At 35.4% G+C, this 19,749-nt stretch overlaps 1 protein-coding gene across 1 annotated transcript; it reads right to left on the bottom strand.

The window, feature by feature from the left end:
- Window positions 1-619: 619 nt before the first annotated feature.
- LOC110449681 (transcription intermediary factor 1-alpha-like) lies at window positions 620-19,219 on the bottom strand. Its single transcript, XM_021496698.1, has 5 exons — window positions 18,400-19,219; window positions 12,234-12,329; window positions 6,496-6,729; window positions 3,897-4,053; window positions 620-3,431 (listed from the first exon to the last, which is right to left on the bottom strand). Exons 1-5 carry the CDS (start codon window positions 18,856-18,858, stop codon window positions 1,834-1,836), a joined length of 2,544 nt encoding a protein of 847 aa, XP_021352373.1. The 5' UTR covers window positions 18,859-19,219; the 3' UTR covers window positions 620-1,833.
- Between the last annotated feature and the right edge of the window lie 530 nt (window positions 19,220-19,749).

Genomic DNA, 19,749 nt, shown 5'->3' with positions numbered 1-19,749 from the left:
TTTATGGCAAAAAATAATTTTCCCTTTTAAAATAAGGACTATATGTTTCAGCAAATGAATGATAAAATATGAATTCAAAATAATATGCTGCAGTGTTTATTCCAACAAATCTTTAAATGATATTTGTGTATGAACAGCTAATATAATGAAAGTATCAGGCGCAGTTCAAAAGTCAACAGATTTCTAGCAAGGTTTTTCTCCTTGTGTGTGACAACGTTCCCTATTTGAGATTACATTGATATAGTACCATATAGAAGAGGCCTGTATGTATGACTGTACGTGATGATATAGTACCATAGAAGAGGCCTGTATGTACGACTGTACGCGAATGTGTTATCATTTCTCTTGAAACAATTTTATAAGAGAAAAAAATATACAACAAGCAGCATTGTGTTGAAGGACTGTACATGTGAGATCATGGATGTTAACATTTTGATTGAAAAAAAACCATACAGAGTGAGGCAAGACTTATTCCATCTTTGCCTATTGTAGAGTTATCTTCTCTTGTGATCAGGTATTGATTGTTACGTCATTGGTTTGTGTGAGAAAATTACATCATTTTCTCAAAAATTGATGACGTTACTCTCACAAACAAATGAAGTAACAATCAATACCTGCTCACAAGAGCAGATAACTCTGCAATACGAAAAGACGGAATAGACTTAGTGCAAGCTGACCAATTTTTATAACGTACATTGTTAATTTTTTTATGATAGTGCACACAAAATCAACATCAAAATGTTTGACACAAAGATATAGTTCCATATCACAAGCCTGTATCGCTATTTAACCATTTTACTAACTTACAGATGTCAATGGGGAACACTTCTTCAAGTTTACTCTCTGTCCGCGTATAACATACCTTAGTTAATTGATAAATTGAATTAAATTTAATAATATAGGTTCACTTGTATGCTATCTAATCTATTGGTGAAACAAAATTATACAATCTTCACAGTGTCAGAGTAATGTTGGATAGTTAGCGTTCTATCTACAGAACTGTTGTTTTTATCAGTTGTCTATCTACAGAACTGTTGTTTTTATCAGCGCTCTATCTATAGAACTGTTGTTTTTATCAGTTGTCTATGTACAGAACTGTTGTGTTTTTATCAGTTGTCTATCTACAGAACTGTTGTTTTTATCATTTGTCTATCTACAGAACTGTTGCTTTTATCAGTTGTCTATCTACAGAACTGTTGTTTTTATCAGTTGTCTATGTACACACTCTGTAGAATCCTTTCTCTGTTACACAATATATCCAAACCAGATCTTACTCTCACATCTTGTTTTCCTAACATTTAAATCTGTAATACAAATCTTAGCTGTGCTTGATCTTTAAGGAAGTAGATATATTTTACTTGAGCCTGGTAATCTAAATTAAAGCTAAATTAATCAAGATTGTTAAGTAACATGTCACACATGAAATCCAAAATCATTAATAACAATTTAGACAGAATTGATTGAACTATATTTTCTCTGTTCAAATATATCACACTACTGTGCAAAATGAACATTTGAATATAACAAAAACAATTAAAACATTGATGTCAAATTTGAGTTTTTTTCACAATTGAAAAAAATCTAAATTATTAATTTGTATCTAAAATTAATAGGTAAGCTCACGAGAAAAGTTTTAAGTTTACCATTTCATAAACTAAGATCTAAACGCTCTTTTTTGATGCAAATAATTTAAGGATAAATTTAAATATGGTGGTCAGACTAAGTTCACTAAGCACTTGACAATTGGGACAGATTTACTGTGATAAATAAATTAAAACTATATTGTAAAAACTAAATATCCATAGGACAAATTGTAGGTTTTAAAAATAATTGTCATTTTCGAGGTAACTTGGTCTTTGGTTTAACAATGCGTCGGTAGGTAACAGGTCTAGGTGGAGATCCAGTCCTTGAAGGTGAAAAATCCCTCGATGAAAGTTTTGGCAGACCATCTCCAAAGTTTGAAGTTCCTCCATCAGTTGCGGACCTTGTTTCCTCTTCGCTCTTTCCTCTGGCTATTGTCACAACAGGGGCACTAGCTCTTCGGGTAGTGTGATTAGATGAATTCAGGGAAACAGACACACCTGGTGCTGCATTGTAAGTGGCAGACTGAGAAACAGGAACTGCAGATGTGACTGAAGTGGTTGTCATGGTAGCAGCACTAACTACTGGCTTCAACAGGTTTTGGTTGCTAGGAAAAATGAAGCCACTACTGGTTTTAGGTTTCACACCAAATGTCAAAGTGGTGACACTAGGTGATTCTGTCTTTGAACCAGATGCTCCGCATGCTATTTGTCTAGATGAGTTATCTCCCTTCATTGGAATATTTGACTGTGTATTAAAATTGTCATTAGAAGAACGAGTCAGGCTTGCTGACTGTTCTGTCATGCTGACAGTTGGAGGAGAGTATGGTGGCAAGCTCTGACCAAGAGAAACTCTAAAGGAAATAGCTCCACTTGAAACATTTCCTGAACTGGAATTTGAAGGATTAGGATTTCCTGGAAAGACTGGAAACTTAACTTCAAGGGGTGTGTTCTGGTTGATTGAGGGAGAAATAACTGGGACTGATGGTAAAGCAGTCTGCGCGTCTGACAACGAAAGTTTGTCCAGTCCAGAGGTAACAGTAGACACATTGCCAGGGCCATCACTGTTGACTGACACAGAAATACTACTAGCCATGGAGCTGGACTCGGACACAATCTCCATCGGCTGTTCCTGTGCCATTACAAAGCTTGATTTACCTGACACTGTTTTTCTTGGTATAAAATCAGAGGTTGTTAATGTTGGGTACTTCCTACCAGTATGTCCTTGTCTTGCCCCAGATGTGGCGGCTGATGCAGCACCACTTGGATCTGTTACACTCTCAAACTTAAAAGTAGAACTTGCACCCATTGGCTTTGCAGGTATTGCTGTTTGTGTAGTAGAGACAGGCTTCTGTGTTGTCATGGTAACACTTGTTGGAGCTCTAACTACATTGGGAGGACCTCCTTTCCCTGAAAGCGACAGACTGAAAAGTTTTGTACCTCCCCCTGCTGGGAAAGAGACATCCACACTGCCGTCAGAACGTCTAGATTTCGGTACACTGAAAGACATACTGGTACCGGAAGTGTCTGTCCTTGAGTTAGTACTACACTGAGGCAAAGCGAACGGTGAGGAGGAGGCTTCACTTGTTTGCTGAAGGAATGAGTCCAATCCTGGGGCAACAGGTAATTTGGCAATTTCTGGTGAAAATTTCTTCCCAGCATCTTGTGGTCCTCTGGCAACTTTAAATCCAGAATCAAATCCAGAAACTATTGGTGTTTTGATCAATTCTGGAGAGTCTCTTTCTGCACTGCTACACCGACTGCCGAATCCCATTGACATAGGTTCTGATTGGCTAAGCACTGGCATCTGTAAGGGCACAAGGGGCATCAGTGGCCTGGTACCATCCCCACCTGGTAAAGCAATGATGAATTTACAATTATTTAAATGTTTAAACCTCTTTCGTTTTACTAAGATCTGTCATAACTAAATTCTGAATTAAAGAAACACTAAATATATCTCATCTTGAAAAACAAACCACTCTACCTGAAGTATAAGGACACCGGGAGTACTACTATAAAATACTTATACTAGATATTGTTTTATGTGCCTTAAAACAATATTTTATGTATGAGACCATTTTTTATCTTTCGATACATGAATTTTGACTTCTAAAACTAGGTAAGAAATTTGATATAAAGTTCTGTGTTACTAATTTCACAAATATATGTAAATCTTTTAGTCTAGAAAACACTTGTCCGAGAGGATACAGATAGACGACTCTATCTTAAAAGCCACTCAGGCAAACCAAGATGTTTGTTTTACCGCAGTATTTCTATTTTCCAACATCATATTGTTAATTTTTCACAAGCACAAACCTTTTTTTTGCCATTTAAATTCTGAAATCTTCTGCTCAATATTGTGTTTCTGTAGTAACCAGGAGGGCATGTCTACTGCCGGCATATCATTGGACGAAAACCAGGCCAGGTCAAAACACAGCAGACTGTTCAGCTGCTTTTCAGAGTCCTGCATCAGCTGTATAGAGATATAGACCAGTTAATAGTCCAACACTTCTGACATCAACTGTATAGAGATATAGACCAGTTAATAGTCCAACACTTCTGACATCAGCCGTATAGAGATATAGACCAGTTAATAGTCCAACACTTCTGACATCAGCTGTATAGAGATATAGACCAGTTAATAGTCCAACACTTCTGACATCAGCTGTATAGAGATATAGACCAGTTAATAGTCCAACACTTCTGACATCAGCTGTATAGAGATATAGACCAGTTAATAGTCCAACACTTCTGACATCAGCTGTATAGAGATATAGACCAGTTAATAGTCCAACACTTCTGACATCAGCTGTATAGAGATATAGACCAGTTAATAGTCCAACACTTCTGACATCAGCTGTATAGAGATATAGACCAGTTAATAGTCCAACACTTCTGACATCAGCTGTATAGAGATATAGACCAGTTAATAGTCCAACACTTCTGACATCAGCTGTATAGAGATATAGACCAGTTAATAGTCCAACACTTCTGACATCAGCTGTATAGAGATATAGACCAGTTAATAGTCCAACACTTCTGACATCAGCTGTATAGAGATATAGACCAGTTAATAGTCCAACACTTCTGACATCAGCTGTATAGAGATATAGACCAGTTAATAGTCCAACACTTCTGACATCAGCTGTATAGAGATATAGACCAGTTAATAGTCCAACACTTCTGACATCAGCTGTATAGAGATATAGACCAGTTAATAGTCCAACACTTCTGACATCAGCTGTATAGAGATATAGACCAGTTAATAGTCCAACACTTCTGACATCAGCTGTATAGAGATATAGACCAGTTAATAGTCCAACACTTCTGACATCAGCTGTATAGAGATATAGACCAGTTAATAGTCCAACACTTCTGACATCAGCTGTATAGAGATATAGACCAGTTAATAGTCCAACACTTCTGACATCAGCTGTATAGAGATATAGACCAGTTAATAGTCCAACACTTCTGACATCAGCTGTATAGAGATATAGACCAGTTAATAGTCCAACACTTCTGACATCAGCTGTATAGAGATATAGACCAGTTAATAGTCCAACACTTCTGACATCAGCTGTATAGAGATATAGACCAGTTAATAGTCCAACACTTCTGACATCAGCTGTATAGAGATATAGACCAGTTAATAGTCCAACACTTCTGACATCAGCTGTATAGAGATATAGACCAGTTAATAGTCCAACACTTCTGACATCAGCTGTATAGAGATATAGACCAGTTAATAGTCCAACACTTCTGACATCAGCTGTATAGAGATATAGACCAGTTAATAGTCCAACACTTCTGACATCAGCTGTATAGAGATATAGACCAGTTAATAGTCCAACACTTCTGACATCAGCTGTATAGAGATATAGACCAGTTAATAGTCCAACACTTCTGACATCAGCTGTATAGAGATATAGACCAGTTAATAGTCCAACACTTCTGACATCAGCTGTATAGAGATATAGACCAGTTAATAGTCCAACACTTCTGACATCAGCTGTATATATATATAGACCAGTTAATAGTCCAACACTTCTGACATCAGCTGTATATATATATAGACCAGTTAATAGTCCATTACTTCTGACATCAGCAGTATAGAGATAGTAAGGCAGTAATAATTGTACCATACTATAATTGTATCTAACTATAATTATACCGTACTATACTTGTACCTTACTATACTTGATCCCTTCTATAACTGTACTGTACATATAATTACTATAATTGTTCCCTACTATAATTGTACCATATTTTTGTACCATACTATATAATTGTACCATACTATAATTGTACCATACTATATAATTGTTCCTTACTATAATTGTACCATACCATATAATTGTTTCTTACTATAATTGTACCATACTATATAATTGTTCCTTACTATAATTGTACCATACTATATATTCTTACTATAATTGTACCATATTTTTGTACCATACTATATAATTGTTCCTTACTATAATTGTACCATACTATATAATTGTTCCTTACTATAATTGTACCATACTATGTAATTGTTCCTTACTATAATTGTACCATACTATATAATTGTTCCTTACTATAATTGTACCATACTATTTATATTCTTACTATAATTGTACCATATAATTGTACCATACTATATAATTGTTCCTTACTATAATTGTACCATACTATATATATTACTTACTATAATTGTACCATACTATATAATTGTTCCTTACTATATAAGGCACTGTGTAGTACAATTATTTGTCGAATGTCAGAGTAACCTGTTTTCAAAACACAATAATTCATACTAAAACATCACATACAAATTACAAAATAATATCATAACATTGGGCATTAACATTTTAATACAATGCCTACTTCCTGCAATTGTCAGAGCCAGATAACATTAACGTACAATAGGACTAACCTTAATCCTCAGACTAACGTCCTTTGTACCCTTGACCATACTGAGCTTTTTGAAATGTTCCTGTATGGTTGTCTGGAGGTTCTTGTACCGCCTTAAATGGTCCTCCACAGGTCGACGGATGTCTAGGATGTCATTACCAAGAAGGCGTGTCAGCTCCTCCTGACGACTGTTAAGAAGGGAAACAAGGGAGGAAATCTCTAACACTAGTTGTTTCTCCACCTTCTGCTGGTTCGCCTGAAGATGAACATGAAACATAGGGTAGTAAAAAGCTCACTATTACTGGTATATTGGTAAAAGCTCACTATTACTGGTATAATGGTAAAAGCTCACTATTACTGGTATATTGGTAAAAGCTCACCATTACTGATATATTGGTAAAAGCTCACCATTACAGGTATATTGGTAAAAGCTCACTATTACTGGTATATTGGTAAAAGCTCACTATTACTGGTATATTGGTAAAAGCTCACTGTTACTGGTATATTGGTAAAAGCTCACTATTACTGGTATATTGGTAAAAGCTCACTATTACTGGTATATTGGTAAAAGCTCACCATTACTGGTATATTGGTAAAAGCTCACTATTACTGGTATATTGGTATCTATTTAAGTGTAGTTACTACATATGTACAGGTCAATTTTCTATTTTATTACCTTAACAAATACATCTTAGCACATCACTAGCCCTGTAAACCATAATGTTTTTGTAGCAGTACATTTTTTATACATATTCAAATGAAACTGATGGATTGACTCTTTTGATTCATTTTTTTTAATACATCTAATTTATCCTAATTTTTGACATTTGATGAATTTGTCATCTTATTCAAGGAAAGAGAAAAAGTACTGAGGTAAAAAAAATCCTGGTATACATAGCTTAACGTCTGTTTGATAATCAGATGAAACTGCTGACGTCACAATTGAAAAAAAAAAGTTTGGAACAAATACAGGAATTGAGATGACACTGTGGTATAGAAAATCATATTATGCCTTATTTGTACACTTAAATAAAACTACATAGTTCTTAAACTTTTTCTACAAAATTACTGACTAAAATATCAATCTTGCAGATATTAGCACATTTTTCAAATACATTGTTTACTGTATGTGTGTTCCAAGTCTCATTTTTACTTAAAGGATATCATAAATTAATCTGGTTAGTAAGGGATCAAATCAATGTGTCTTGATTCCACTAATTACTTATATAGGTGTGCTAGTACTGCATACAACTTCGTTTACCACTAATTAATGCAGTAGATATCCGCACACTATTAATTTTGTCAACTCCCGACATTTCTGAATTTTATCAGGTGGAAAATGAGGTTCTTGGCAGAGGCATGATAAAGTAGATAGAAAGTGCCATGACAAAGAGGATAGAAAGTGGCAAGATAAAGTAGATAGAAAGTGGCATGATAAAGTAGATAGAAAGTGGCATGATAAAGTAGATAGAAAGTGGCATGATAAAGTAGATTGAAAGTGGCATGATAAAGTAGATTGAAAGTGGCAAGATAAAGTAGATAGAAAGTGGTATGATAAAGGAGATAGAAAGTGGCATGATAAAGTAGATAGAAAGTGGCAAGATAAAGTGGATAGAAAGGGGCATGATAAAGTAGATAGAAAGGGGCATGATAAAGAAGATAGAAAGTGGCATGATAAAGGAGATTGAAAGTGGCATGATAAAGAAGATTGAAAGGGGCAAGATAAAGTAGATAGAAAGTTGCATGATAAAGTAGATAGAAAGTAGCAGGATAAAGTAGATAGAAAGTGGCATGACAAAGTAGATAGAAAGTGGCAAGATGAAGTAGATAGAAAGTGGCATGATACAGCAGATTGAAAGTGGCATGATAAAGAAGATAGAAAGTGGCATGATAAAGGAGATAGAAAGTGGCATGATAAAGAGGATAGAAAGTGGCATGATAAAGAAGATTGAAAGTGGCATGATAAAGCAGATAGAAAGGGGCATGATAAAGTAGATTGAAAGAGGCATGATAAAGTAGATTGAAAGTGGCAAGATAAAGTGGATAGAAAGGGGCATGATAAAGAAGATAGAAAGTGGCATGATAAAGTAGACAGAAAGTGGCATGATAAAGTAGATTGAAAGCGGCATGATAAAGTAGATTGAAAGTGGCAAGATAAAGTGGATAGAAAGTGGCATGATAAAGAAGATTGAAAGTGGCATGATAAAGAAGATTGAAAGGGGCAAGATAAAGTAGATAGAAAGGGGTATGATAAAGGAGATAGAAAGTGGCATGATAAAGAGGATAGAAAGTGGCATGATAGAGTAGATAGAAAGTGGCAAGATAAACTAGATAGAAAGTGGCATGATAAAGAGGATAGTAAGTGGCAAGATAAAGTAGATAGAAAGTTGCAAGATAAAGTAGATAGAAAGTTGCATGATAAAGTAGATAGAAAGTAGCAGGATAAAGTAGATAGAAAGTGGCAAGGTAAAGTAGATAGAAAGGGGCATGATAAAGAAGATAGAAAGTGGCATGATAAATGAGATAGAAAGTGGCAAGATAAAGTGGATAGAAAGTGGCATGATAAAGCAGATAGAAAGGGGCATGATAAAGTAGATAGAAAGTTGCATGATAAAGTAGATAGAAAGTTGCATGATAAAGTAGATAGAAAGTAGCAGGATAAAGTAGATAGAAAGTGGCAAGCTAAAGTAGATAGAAAGTGGCATGATAAAGAAGATAGAAAGTGGCATGATAAAGCAGATAGAAAGTGGCAAGATAAAGTAGATAGAAAGTGGCATGATAAAGTAGATAGAAAGTGGCAAGATAAAGTAGATAGAAAGTGGCATAATAAAGTAGATAGAAAGTGGCATGATAAAGTAGATTGAAAGTGGCATGATAAAGTAGATTGAAAGTGGCATGATTAAGTAGATAGAAAGTGGCATGATTAAGTAGACAGAAAGTGGCATGATAAAGTAGATAGAAAGTGGCAAGATAAAGTGGATAGAAAGTGGCATGATAAAGTAGATTGAAAGCGGCATGATAAAGTAGATTGAAAGTGCCATGATTAAGTAGATAGAAAGTGGCATGATAAAGAGGATATAAAGTGGCATGATAAAGTAGATAGAAAGGGGCAAGATAAAGTAGATAGAAAGTGGTATGATAAAGTAGATAGAAAGTGGCAAGATAAAGTGGATAGAAAGTGGCAAAATAAAGTAGATAGAAAGTGGCATGATAAAGTAGACAGAAAGTGGCATGATAAAGTAGATAGAAAGTGGCATGATAAAGTAGATAGAAATTCAAATCAATGTTCTCATGTTTTCTCCGTAAACTAGATATATTAGGTAGAGTGTCCCAGCACAATGTGCATACAATTTGAAAACCCTCCCCATTTAAATCCTTGGAGGCTGGTATGTACATGATACTTACATCATTTAAATCCTTAGAGGCTGGTATGTACATGATACTTACATCATTTAAATCCTTAGAGGCTGCTGGTATGTACATGATACTTACATCATTTAAATCCTTAGAGGCTGGTATGTACATGATACTTACATCATTTAAATCCTTAGAGGCTGGTATGTACATGATACTTACATCATTTAAATCCTTAGAGGCTGGTATGTACATGATACTTACATCATTTAAATCCTTAGAGGCTGGTATGTACATGATACTTACATCATTTAAATCCTTAGAGGCTGGTATGTACATGATACTTACATCATTTAAATCCTTAGAGGCTGGTATGTACATGATACTTACATCATTTAAATCCTTAGAGGCTGGTATGTACATGATACTTACATCATTTAAATCCTTAGAGGCTGGTATGTACATGATACTTACATCATTTAAATCCTTAGAGGCTGGTATGTACATGATACTTACATCATTTAAATCCTTAGAGGCTGGTATGTACATGATACTTACATCATTTAAATCCTTAGAGGCTGGTATGTACATGATACTTACATCATTTAAATCCTTAGAGGCTGGTATGTACATGATACTTACATCATTTAAATCCTTAGAGGCTGGTATGTACATGATACTTACATCATTTAAATCCTTAGAGGCTGGTATGTACATGATACTTACATCATTTAAATCCTTAGAGGCTGGTATGTACATGATACTTACATCATTTAAATCCTTAGAGGCTGGTATGTACATGATACTTACATCATTTAAATCCTTAGAGGCTGGTATGTACATGATACTTACATCATTTAAATCCTTAGAGGCTGGTATGTACATGATACTTACATCATTTAAATCCTTAGAGGCTGGTATGTACATGATACTTACATCATTTAAATCCTTAGAGGCTGGTATGTACATGATACTTACATCATTTAAATCCTTAGAGGCTGGTATGTACATGATACTTACATCATTTAAATCCTTAGAGGCTGGTATGTACATGATACTTACATCATTTAAATCCTTAGAGGCTGGTATGTACATGATACTTACATCATTTAAATCCTTAGAGGCTGGTATGTACATGATACTTACATCATTTAAATCCTTAGAGGCTGGTATGTACATGATACTTACATCATTTAAATCCTTAGAGGCTGGTATGTACATGATACTTACATCATTTAAATCCTTAGAGGCTGGTATGTACATGATACTTACATCATTTAAATCCTTAGAGGCTGGTATGTACATGATACTTACATCATTTAAATCCTTAGAGGCTGGTATGTACATGATACTTACATCATTTAAATCCTTAGAGGCTGGTATGTACATGATACTTACATCATTTAAATCCTTAGAGGCTGGTATGTACATGATACTTACATCATTTAAATCCTTAGAGGCTGGTATGTACATGATACTTACATCATTTAAATCCTTAGAGGCTGGTATGTACATGATACTTACATCATTTAAATCCTTAGAGGCTGGTATGTACATGATACTTACATCATTTAAATCCTTAGAGGCTGGTATGTACATGATACTTACATCATTTAAATCCTTAGAGGCTGGTATGTACATGATACTTACATCATTTAAATCCTTAGAGGCTGGTATGTACATGATACTTACATCATTTAAATCCTTAGAGGCTGGTATGTACATGATACTTACATCATTTAAATCCTTAGAGGCTGGTATGTACATGATACTTACATCATTTAAATCCTTAGAGGCTGGTATGTACATGATACTTACATCATTTAAATCCTTAGAGGCTGGTATGTACATGATACTTACATCATTTAAATCCTTAGAGGCTGGTATGTACATGATACTTACATCATTTAAATCCTTAGAGGCTGGTATGTACATGATACTTACATCATTTAAATCCTTAGAGGCTGGTATGTACATGATACTTACATCATTTAAATCCTTAGAGGCTGGTATGTACATGATACTTACATCATTTAAATCCTTAGAGGCTGGTATGTACATGATACTTACATCATTTAAATCCTTAGAGGCTGGTATGTACATGATACTTACATCATTTAAATCCTTAGAGGCTGGTATGTACATGATACTTACATCATTTAAATCCTTAGAGGCTGGTATGTACATGATACTTACATCATTTAAATCCTTAGAGGCTGGTATGTACATGATACTTACATCATTTAAATCCTTAGAGGCTGGTATGTACATGATACTTACATCATTTAAATCCTTAGAGGCTGGTATGTACATGATACTTACATCATTTAAATCCTTAGAGGCTGGTATGTACATGATACTTACATCATTTAAATCCTTAGAGGCTGGTATGTACATGATACTTACATCAATTCCCCTGATGATGTCCTCCAGCACCTGTATACGATCATTTAGAGGAATCACCTTTTTCTTCACTTCCGTCAGCTTACTAGAAATTGTGGCCTAAAACAAAAAGGGATAGATATTGTATTATCTAGATAATCTCTATCCCACAGCTGGTTACAGGAGTCCAGGATAGGTCTCAGTCACTTTTCTGTACGTAGTTATACTCCTTTCTGAACATGATTCTAGACAAATCCCAGTAATGTGCAGCACCATGTTATCATTATTTGAATTCAATTATTGGGGGTGTCACGATACGCCAAGAGTATCACGATATATTGCAATACAGAATAAATATATTGCGATACGTATCCCGATGTATTGTCGTAGGAAAGATGTGCTCGATTTTATAATAAGTTGTTGTCAGAATGTTATCAAACTTATATCATATATAATATGGATCACATAGATTTAAGATTTTTGTCAAACCAAACATCGATTACAACATTTGAACTAATTCCCACCACTATTACAAGCTTTGTTTAATGCTCATTTGGCATATCTGGTAGAATTTGTACTTATCTACAAAGTTAAAACACCAAGCAGAATGAGATACATAAAAATAAGCTTTTAGAAAAATATTGCAATACAGCAATATTTCATCTCTGTATTGTGGTACGATACATTATACCTGTGTATTGCGATATACCTGTTTTCCGATATATTGTGACAGCCCTAGAAATTATGGATCATGTCACTTAAGTCTATGAAAAGAATCTGTTTCAATCCTTAATTATTTTTAATAAGTTTTCAACTAATACTTTAATTTTATGATTTATTCTTCAAATTTGAGGTAGATTTAATAGTTAACAATACACCTAGAAAATTTGTTATAAGTTAAACACATATTATCACTTGTTAAATATAAGCGGTGTTTTAAATTTGAGAAATAAGTAAAAAAAATACCACATTTTTTTAATTTATATACATGTAGCTATATTAAATCAACAAAGTTTCTTTTTCTTTTTGATAACTTCAGCAGGGAAGCAAAAACAAGCAAGTTGACCGTTGACCTATAACAGTGATATACTTAACTCAAAGTTCAAGTCCTTAAGAGGATATATATAGTGTAATAATATAAATGCCCATACTCATATATACCTTAGTCTATTTATGTTTAATTTGTATTCAGAAATGCTGTACAAAACCAAATTGATCTGGACCAAAAGTTGGTTTCTGAAATATATATATAAAGCTACAATGTATTCTGGGGTTCAGATTTGAATATTTTGATCTTGAGATAATTCTATGCAACATACCCTGGGTGTGCAACAAACACTAATAAACATGTAAGAAAAATATATAATATATACCTTTATACATGTGACCTCAATGTTAAAGCTGACATTGACCCACACAGACAATATGCTGTAGATGTAGGACAAACACGTCAGGCCATCTGAAGTGACCCTTATACACATAACAGGCTGTCTGTGTCTTTAGAGTGGTCCGGCCATCTGAAGTGACCCTTATTATACACACAATAGGCTGTCTGTGTCTTTAGAGTGGTTATTGTGGTTCAGTCAAGATGAGGGCTTTGTAGCATAGCCTTGTGACATAAGGGTCAGCTAGTATTAACTCCCTAACTATTATAGGCCAAGTGACAATTTTAGACTCTTAATTATGACTAATTGATTAGGTTTTAGGCTGTTAATTACGACTAATTGATTAGGTTTTTTAGGCTGTTAATTACGACTAATTGATTAGGTTTTAGGCTGTCAGTTTGGCCACCTAGTCTGTAATAAATAGATTACCCTAGCCTGTATGGTGTAGTTTTAGATCTACATATATGTATATAGTAATAATAATTTGAGGTTCTTATATACCGTATACAGTCTCTTGGGCTTTATTAGAAGTAAACTTAGTACACAAACTATGTATTTCCTTGTCCTGTTGTGTTTGTCTGAAATTTTGATCAATACAAATTTTACATGACTACTAATTACATGACGAGCCTTAACAGAAATTGTATAAAGTCTTTTACCTACTAAGCTTGTGAAGCTGGTTAGTGATGAGTTCACACCTAGCTACCACATTTGTTTTAATTACATGTATGTTATATCTGTTCTGTGTGAGTATGTTTGTTATATCTGTTCTGTGTGAGTATGTTTATATCACACTGAATTCAGATCGAGTGTCTTTGTTCACGCATCCAAGATTTCTGTCAAGTAATGTATTAAAGGAAGATGATGATTTAACTATTCTATTGTTTAAACACAAATATGAAAATACCAGTTTTTTATGTAAATATCACTGAAAAGTTGACATGGTAAATTTATGTACAATTACTGATCTTGTCAGTGTTATGTCAGTTTTATGCCAGTGTTATTCAGTTCTATTGATAGGACACACAGTATCTAGACAATTATACTGAACATGGTACAGTATCTACACAATCATACTGAAGATGGCACAGTATCTAGACAATTATACTGAACAGGGCACACAGTATCTAGACAATCATACTGAACAGGGCACACAGTATCTAGACAATCATACTGAACAGGGCACACAGTATCTAGACAATCATACTGAACAGGGCACACAGTATCTAGACAATCATACTGAACAGGGCACACAGTATCTAGACAATCATACTGAACAGGGCACACAGTATCTAGACAATCATACTGAACAGGGCACACAGTATCTAGACAATCATACTGAACAGGGCACACAGTATCTAGACAATCATACTTAACAGGGCACACAGTATCTAGACAATCATACTGAACAGGGCACACAGTATCTAGACAATTATACTGAACAGGGCACACAGTATCTAGACAATCATACTGAACAGGGCACACAGTATCTAGACAATCATACTTAACAGGGCACACAGTATCTAGACAATCATACTGAACAGGGCACACAGTATCTAGACAATCATACTGAACAGGGCACACAGTATCTAGACAATCATACTTAACAGGGCACACAGTATCTAGACAATCATACTGAACAGGGCACACAGTATCTAGACAATCATACTTAACAAGGCACACAGTATCTAGACAATCATACTGAACAGGGCACACAGTATCTAGACAATTAAACTGAACATGGTACGGTATCTAGACAATTATACAGAACAGGGCACACAGTATCTAGACAATTATACTGAACATGGCACACAGTATCTAGACAATCATACTGAACAGGGCACACAGTATCTAGACAATTATACTGAACATGGCACAGTATCTAGACAACCATACTGAAGATGGCACAGTATCTAGACAATTATACTGAACATGGTACGGTATCTAGACAATAATACTGAACAGGGCACACAGTATCTAGACAATCATACTGAACAGGGCACACAGTATCTAGACAATCATACTGAACAGGGCAAACAGTATCTAGACAATTATACTGAACAGGGCACACAGTATCTAGACAATCATACTGAACAGGGCACACAGTATCTAGACAGTTAAACTGAACATGGCACAGTATCTAGACAATTATACTGAACAGGGTACTGAGTATCTAGACAATCATACTGAACAGGGCACACAGTATCTAGACAGTTAAACTGAACATGGCACAGTATCTAGACAACCATACTGAACAGGGCACAGAGTATCTAGACAATCATACTGAACAGGGTACAGTATCTACACAACTATACTGAACATGGCACAGTATCTAGACCATCATACTGAACAGGGCACACAGTATCTAGACAATCATACTGAACAGGACACACAGTATCTACACAACTATACTGAACAGGGCACACAGTATCTAGACAACTATACTGAACACAGCACACAGTATCTATACAATTATACTGAACAGGGCACACAGTATCTAGACAACCATACTGAACATGGCACACAGTATCTAGACAACCATACTGAACATGGCACACAGTATCTAGACAACCATACTGAACATGGCACACAGTATCTAGACAACCATACTGAACATGGCACACAGTATCTAGACAACCATACTGAACATGGCACACAGTATCTAGACAACCATACTGAACATGGCACACAGTATCTAGACAACCATACTGAACATGGCACACAGTATCTAGACAACCATACTGAACATGGCACACAGTATCTAGACAACCATACTGAACATGGCACACAGTATCTAGACAACCATACTGAACATGGCACACAGTATCTAGACAACCATACTGAACATGGCACACAGTATCTAGACAACCATACTGAACATGGCACACAGTATCTAGACAACCATACTGAACATGGCACACAGTATCTAGACAACCATACTGAACATGGCACACAGTATCTAGACAACCATACTGAACATGGCACACAGTATCTAGACAACCATACTGAACATGGCACACAGTATCTAGACAACCATACTGAACATGGCACACAGTATCTAGACAACCATACTGAACATGGCACACAGTATCTAGACAACCATACTGAACATGGCACACAGTATCTACACAACTATACTGAACAGGGCACAGTATCTAGACAACCATACTGAACATGGCACACAGTATCTAGACAACCATACTGAACATGGCACACAGTATCTAGACAACCATACTGAACATGGCACACAGTATCTAGACAACCATACTGAACATGGCACACAGTATCTAGACAACCATACTGAACATGGCACACAGTATCTAGACAACCATACTGAACATGGCACACAGTATCTAGACAACCATACTGAACATGGCACACAGTATCTAGACAACCATACTGAACATGGCACACAGTATCTAGACAACCATACTGAACATGGCACACAGTATCTAGACAACCATACTGAACATGGCACACAGTATCTAGACAACCATACTGAACATGGCACACAGTATCTAGACAACCATACTGAACATGGCACACAGTATCTAGACAACCATACTGAACATGGCACACAGTATCTAGACAACCATACTGAACATGGCACACAGTATCTAGACAACCATACTGAACATGGCACACAGTATCTAGACAACCATACTGAACAGGGCACAGTATCTAGACAACCATACTGAACATGGCACAGTATATAGACAACCATATACTGAACATGGCACAGTATCTAGACAACCATAGTGAACATGGCACAGTATATAGACAACCATATACTGAACATGGCATAGTATCTAGACAACCATACTGAACATGGCACACAGTATCTAGACAACCATACTGAACAGGGCACAGTATCTAGACAACCATACTGAACATGGCACACAGTATCCAGACAACTATACTGAACATGGCACAGTATATAGACAACCATACTGAACATGGCACAGTATATAGACAGTATACTAAAGCCTTATGTGTATTTGAATTTAGTTATATTTCGTCTTGTCATATGTTTCCGCACGTTATTTATTGCTGCGAAGCCATTTTATCAACCTATTATATATATCGTGACTACGTGACCTGATGGACACTACACAAGGATATTGTAGACGTTTGGCCAGATATCGTCTGTAAACTGACACAAAAATTATCAGAAATTCGTTCGGAATACATAAAATTTAATCACCGATTAAAAAACATGAATAAATATGCAGTTTTGCTTAATACACTTTTTATCTTGCTCAAATTTAAAATGAACTCATAAACGAAAAAACAGTGACATATTTCATTCATGAACCAGTCTTTTTTGTAGTCTTACAAATGTACGAAAATGTTGTTTGCAAATTAAATGAGGCCACACCTTGCCAATTTTTTCCACTATTGAATAGCGAAGGAGACATTCTTATATCGATTAACACTGTTTGCAATGAAACGTTAAACCTTGTAATGTAATGAACTTCCAATTTTCACCAAATTTAAACAGAATATAAAATTTGTTTTGATAATTAATTTGACGATCATACATTTTTTTTTTATTCCAAACAAAGCTTTTGTCTGTGCACTGTGGAGAATTTCTTTTTAGTGTATTCGAGTTATCGTTCTTTGAACACTAAATCAAAATAGACACACGGAAACATATGACGGCTACTTCCAACGGGAGACATTTTTATGTTGCTAGTTTTTTGTTTCCACTAGTAGATTGTGTACATGTCTATGACAGTCATCCGTAATTTCAACGGTTTTCTACCTGCTTTTGAAGTGCGCGGCAACCGATAACACAAGGATACCTGAAGGTTTGATGCATGCTCCTTTATTTGGGTACAGCGATGAGATGTCTTTGATCCTTTCTCAATGCAGCAGGCACATTCTTTACATACAGCAGAATCACAGGTCAGGCAATAAAAAATCATTGGTTCATCATGCATTTTGCATATTACTTCTGTAATATCTAAATCAGAGTTCCATGACGCTTCACTGTAAGGCACTGCTCCTTTGGACTTGTAATGCGAGATAATGTTGTCAAGTGTTAGGTTTCCTGGTAATCCCTCTAGCCCATTGTCCAAGGACCAGTGTCTCTGGCAGAGAGGACAGTCAATGTTGACGCCTGGACCACGTCTCAAGCGGTAGCCTTGTCTAGCATTGATGATTCCTTCAAGGCATTTCTTGCAGAAATTGTGACTGCATGGTAACATAAGGGGATTGTCAAAAAATTCCAAGCAAATTCCACAAGTTAATTCTCCTTCCATTTTTGTAGTTTCCTGATGAAATTAATAATTTTGCATGTTCATCAATCAAGTGTATTCACCAAACAATTTTTCGGATCAAAGTATATCAATAAGTAGCCAGGCAAACGAAATATTTTGATTTTCATCTTTGGTAGATCTAACTTTGAATCCAAATTCAAATCGTCCAATTTGAAATGATCTAAGACTCCTGGTCTTTCGGTCATTATTAGCAGGAACCATATCAAGCTGGTACAATAAGTGTATTCTTGCTATGCATTTGGTCCGATCTACATCTACGACAAAACTCTTGACAATAACAGGCGATGCAGGAAATAAATCATAGCGGTGGTGTCAACTATTTTCGTTTTTACTGTGATCTATGTTCTTTACAAGCTTGAAAGGAAATGTTTGGTTCTGCTTAACAATTAAGCGTTTGAGGAGATTTTATTCGGCTATAGTAGCAGTCAGAACGTATAGCGGAAACACGATGACTATATCCGGTTATTTGAGGAAAATTTTAAAATACAAACAAAAAGCATGTAAACGATTAAAATAAAAATGTGATAATGATAATTCTCACGTGTCACGTGTCACTCAAAAAACTAAAAATAGTATACGACTGAATTTAATCTAATTCCGTGGTATCAGGTTTGATAATACTTTTCGCTCTCTGTAACTGGTGCAGTATCTTCTTCTTCTTCTTCCATATAATTGCCTCCTTCGTCTTATCGAAGATTATGCAATGTTTATGATACACAATGCGCAGGTGAACACACAATTGAAAAGTTTAGATTGTAAAAGTTAAAAAGTTAAAAAACACTGATGTAGTGTCAGACGTTTAAAGCTGGTTGATTCGACCCACCAGCCTTAAGCCTAGTGAGTTCGGGGTCGGTTAGAAGTTTAAGCTTTTTT

The sequence above is a fragment of the Mizuhopecten yessoensis genome, unplaced genomic scaffold (assembly GCF_002113885.1).
Source record: "Mizuhopecten yessoensis strain PY_sf001 unplaced genomic scaffold, ASM211388v2 scaffold4783, whole genome shotgun sequence".
Classification (NCBI taxonomy): domain Eukaryota; kingdom Metazoa; phylum Mollusca; class Bivalvia; order Pectinida; family Pectinidae; genus Mizuhopecten; species Mizuhopecten yessoensis.
The sequence above is the reverse complement of the archived record's forward strand: the minus strand, read 5'-3'. Positions and strand labels throughout refer to the sequence as shown.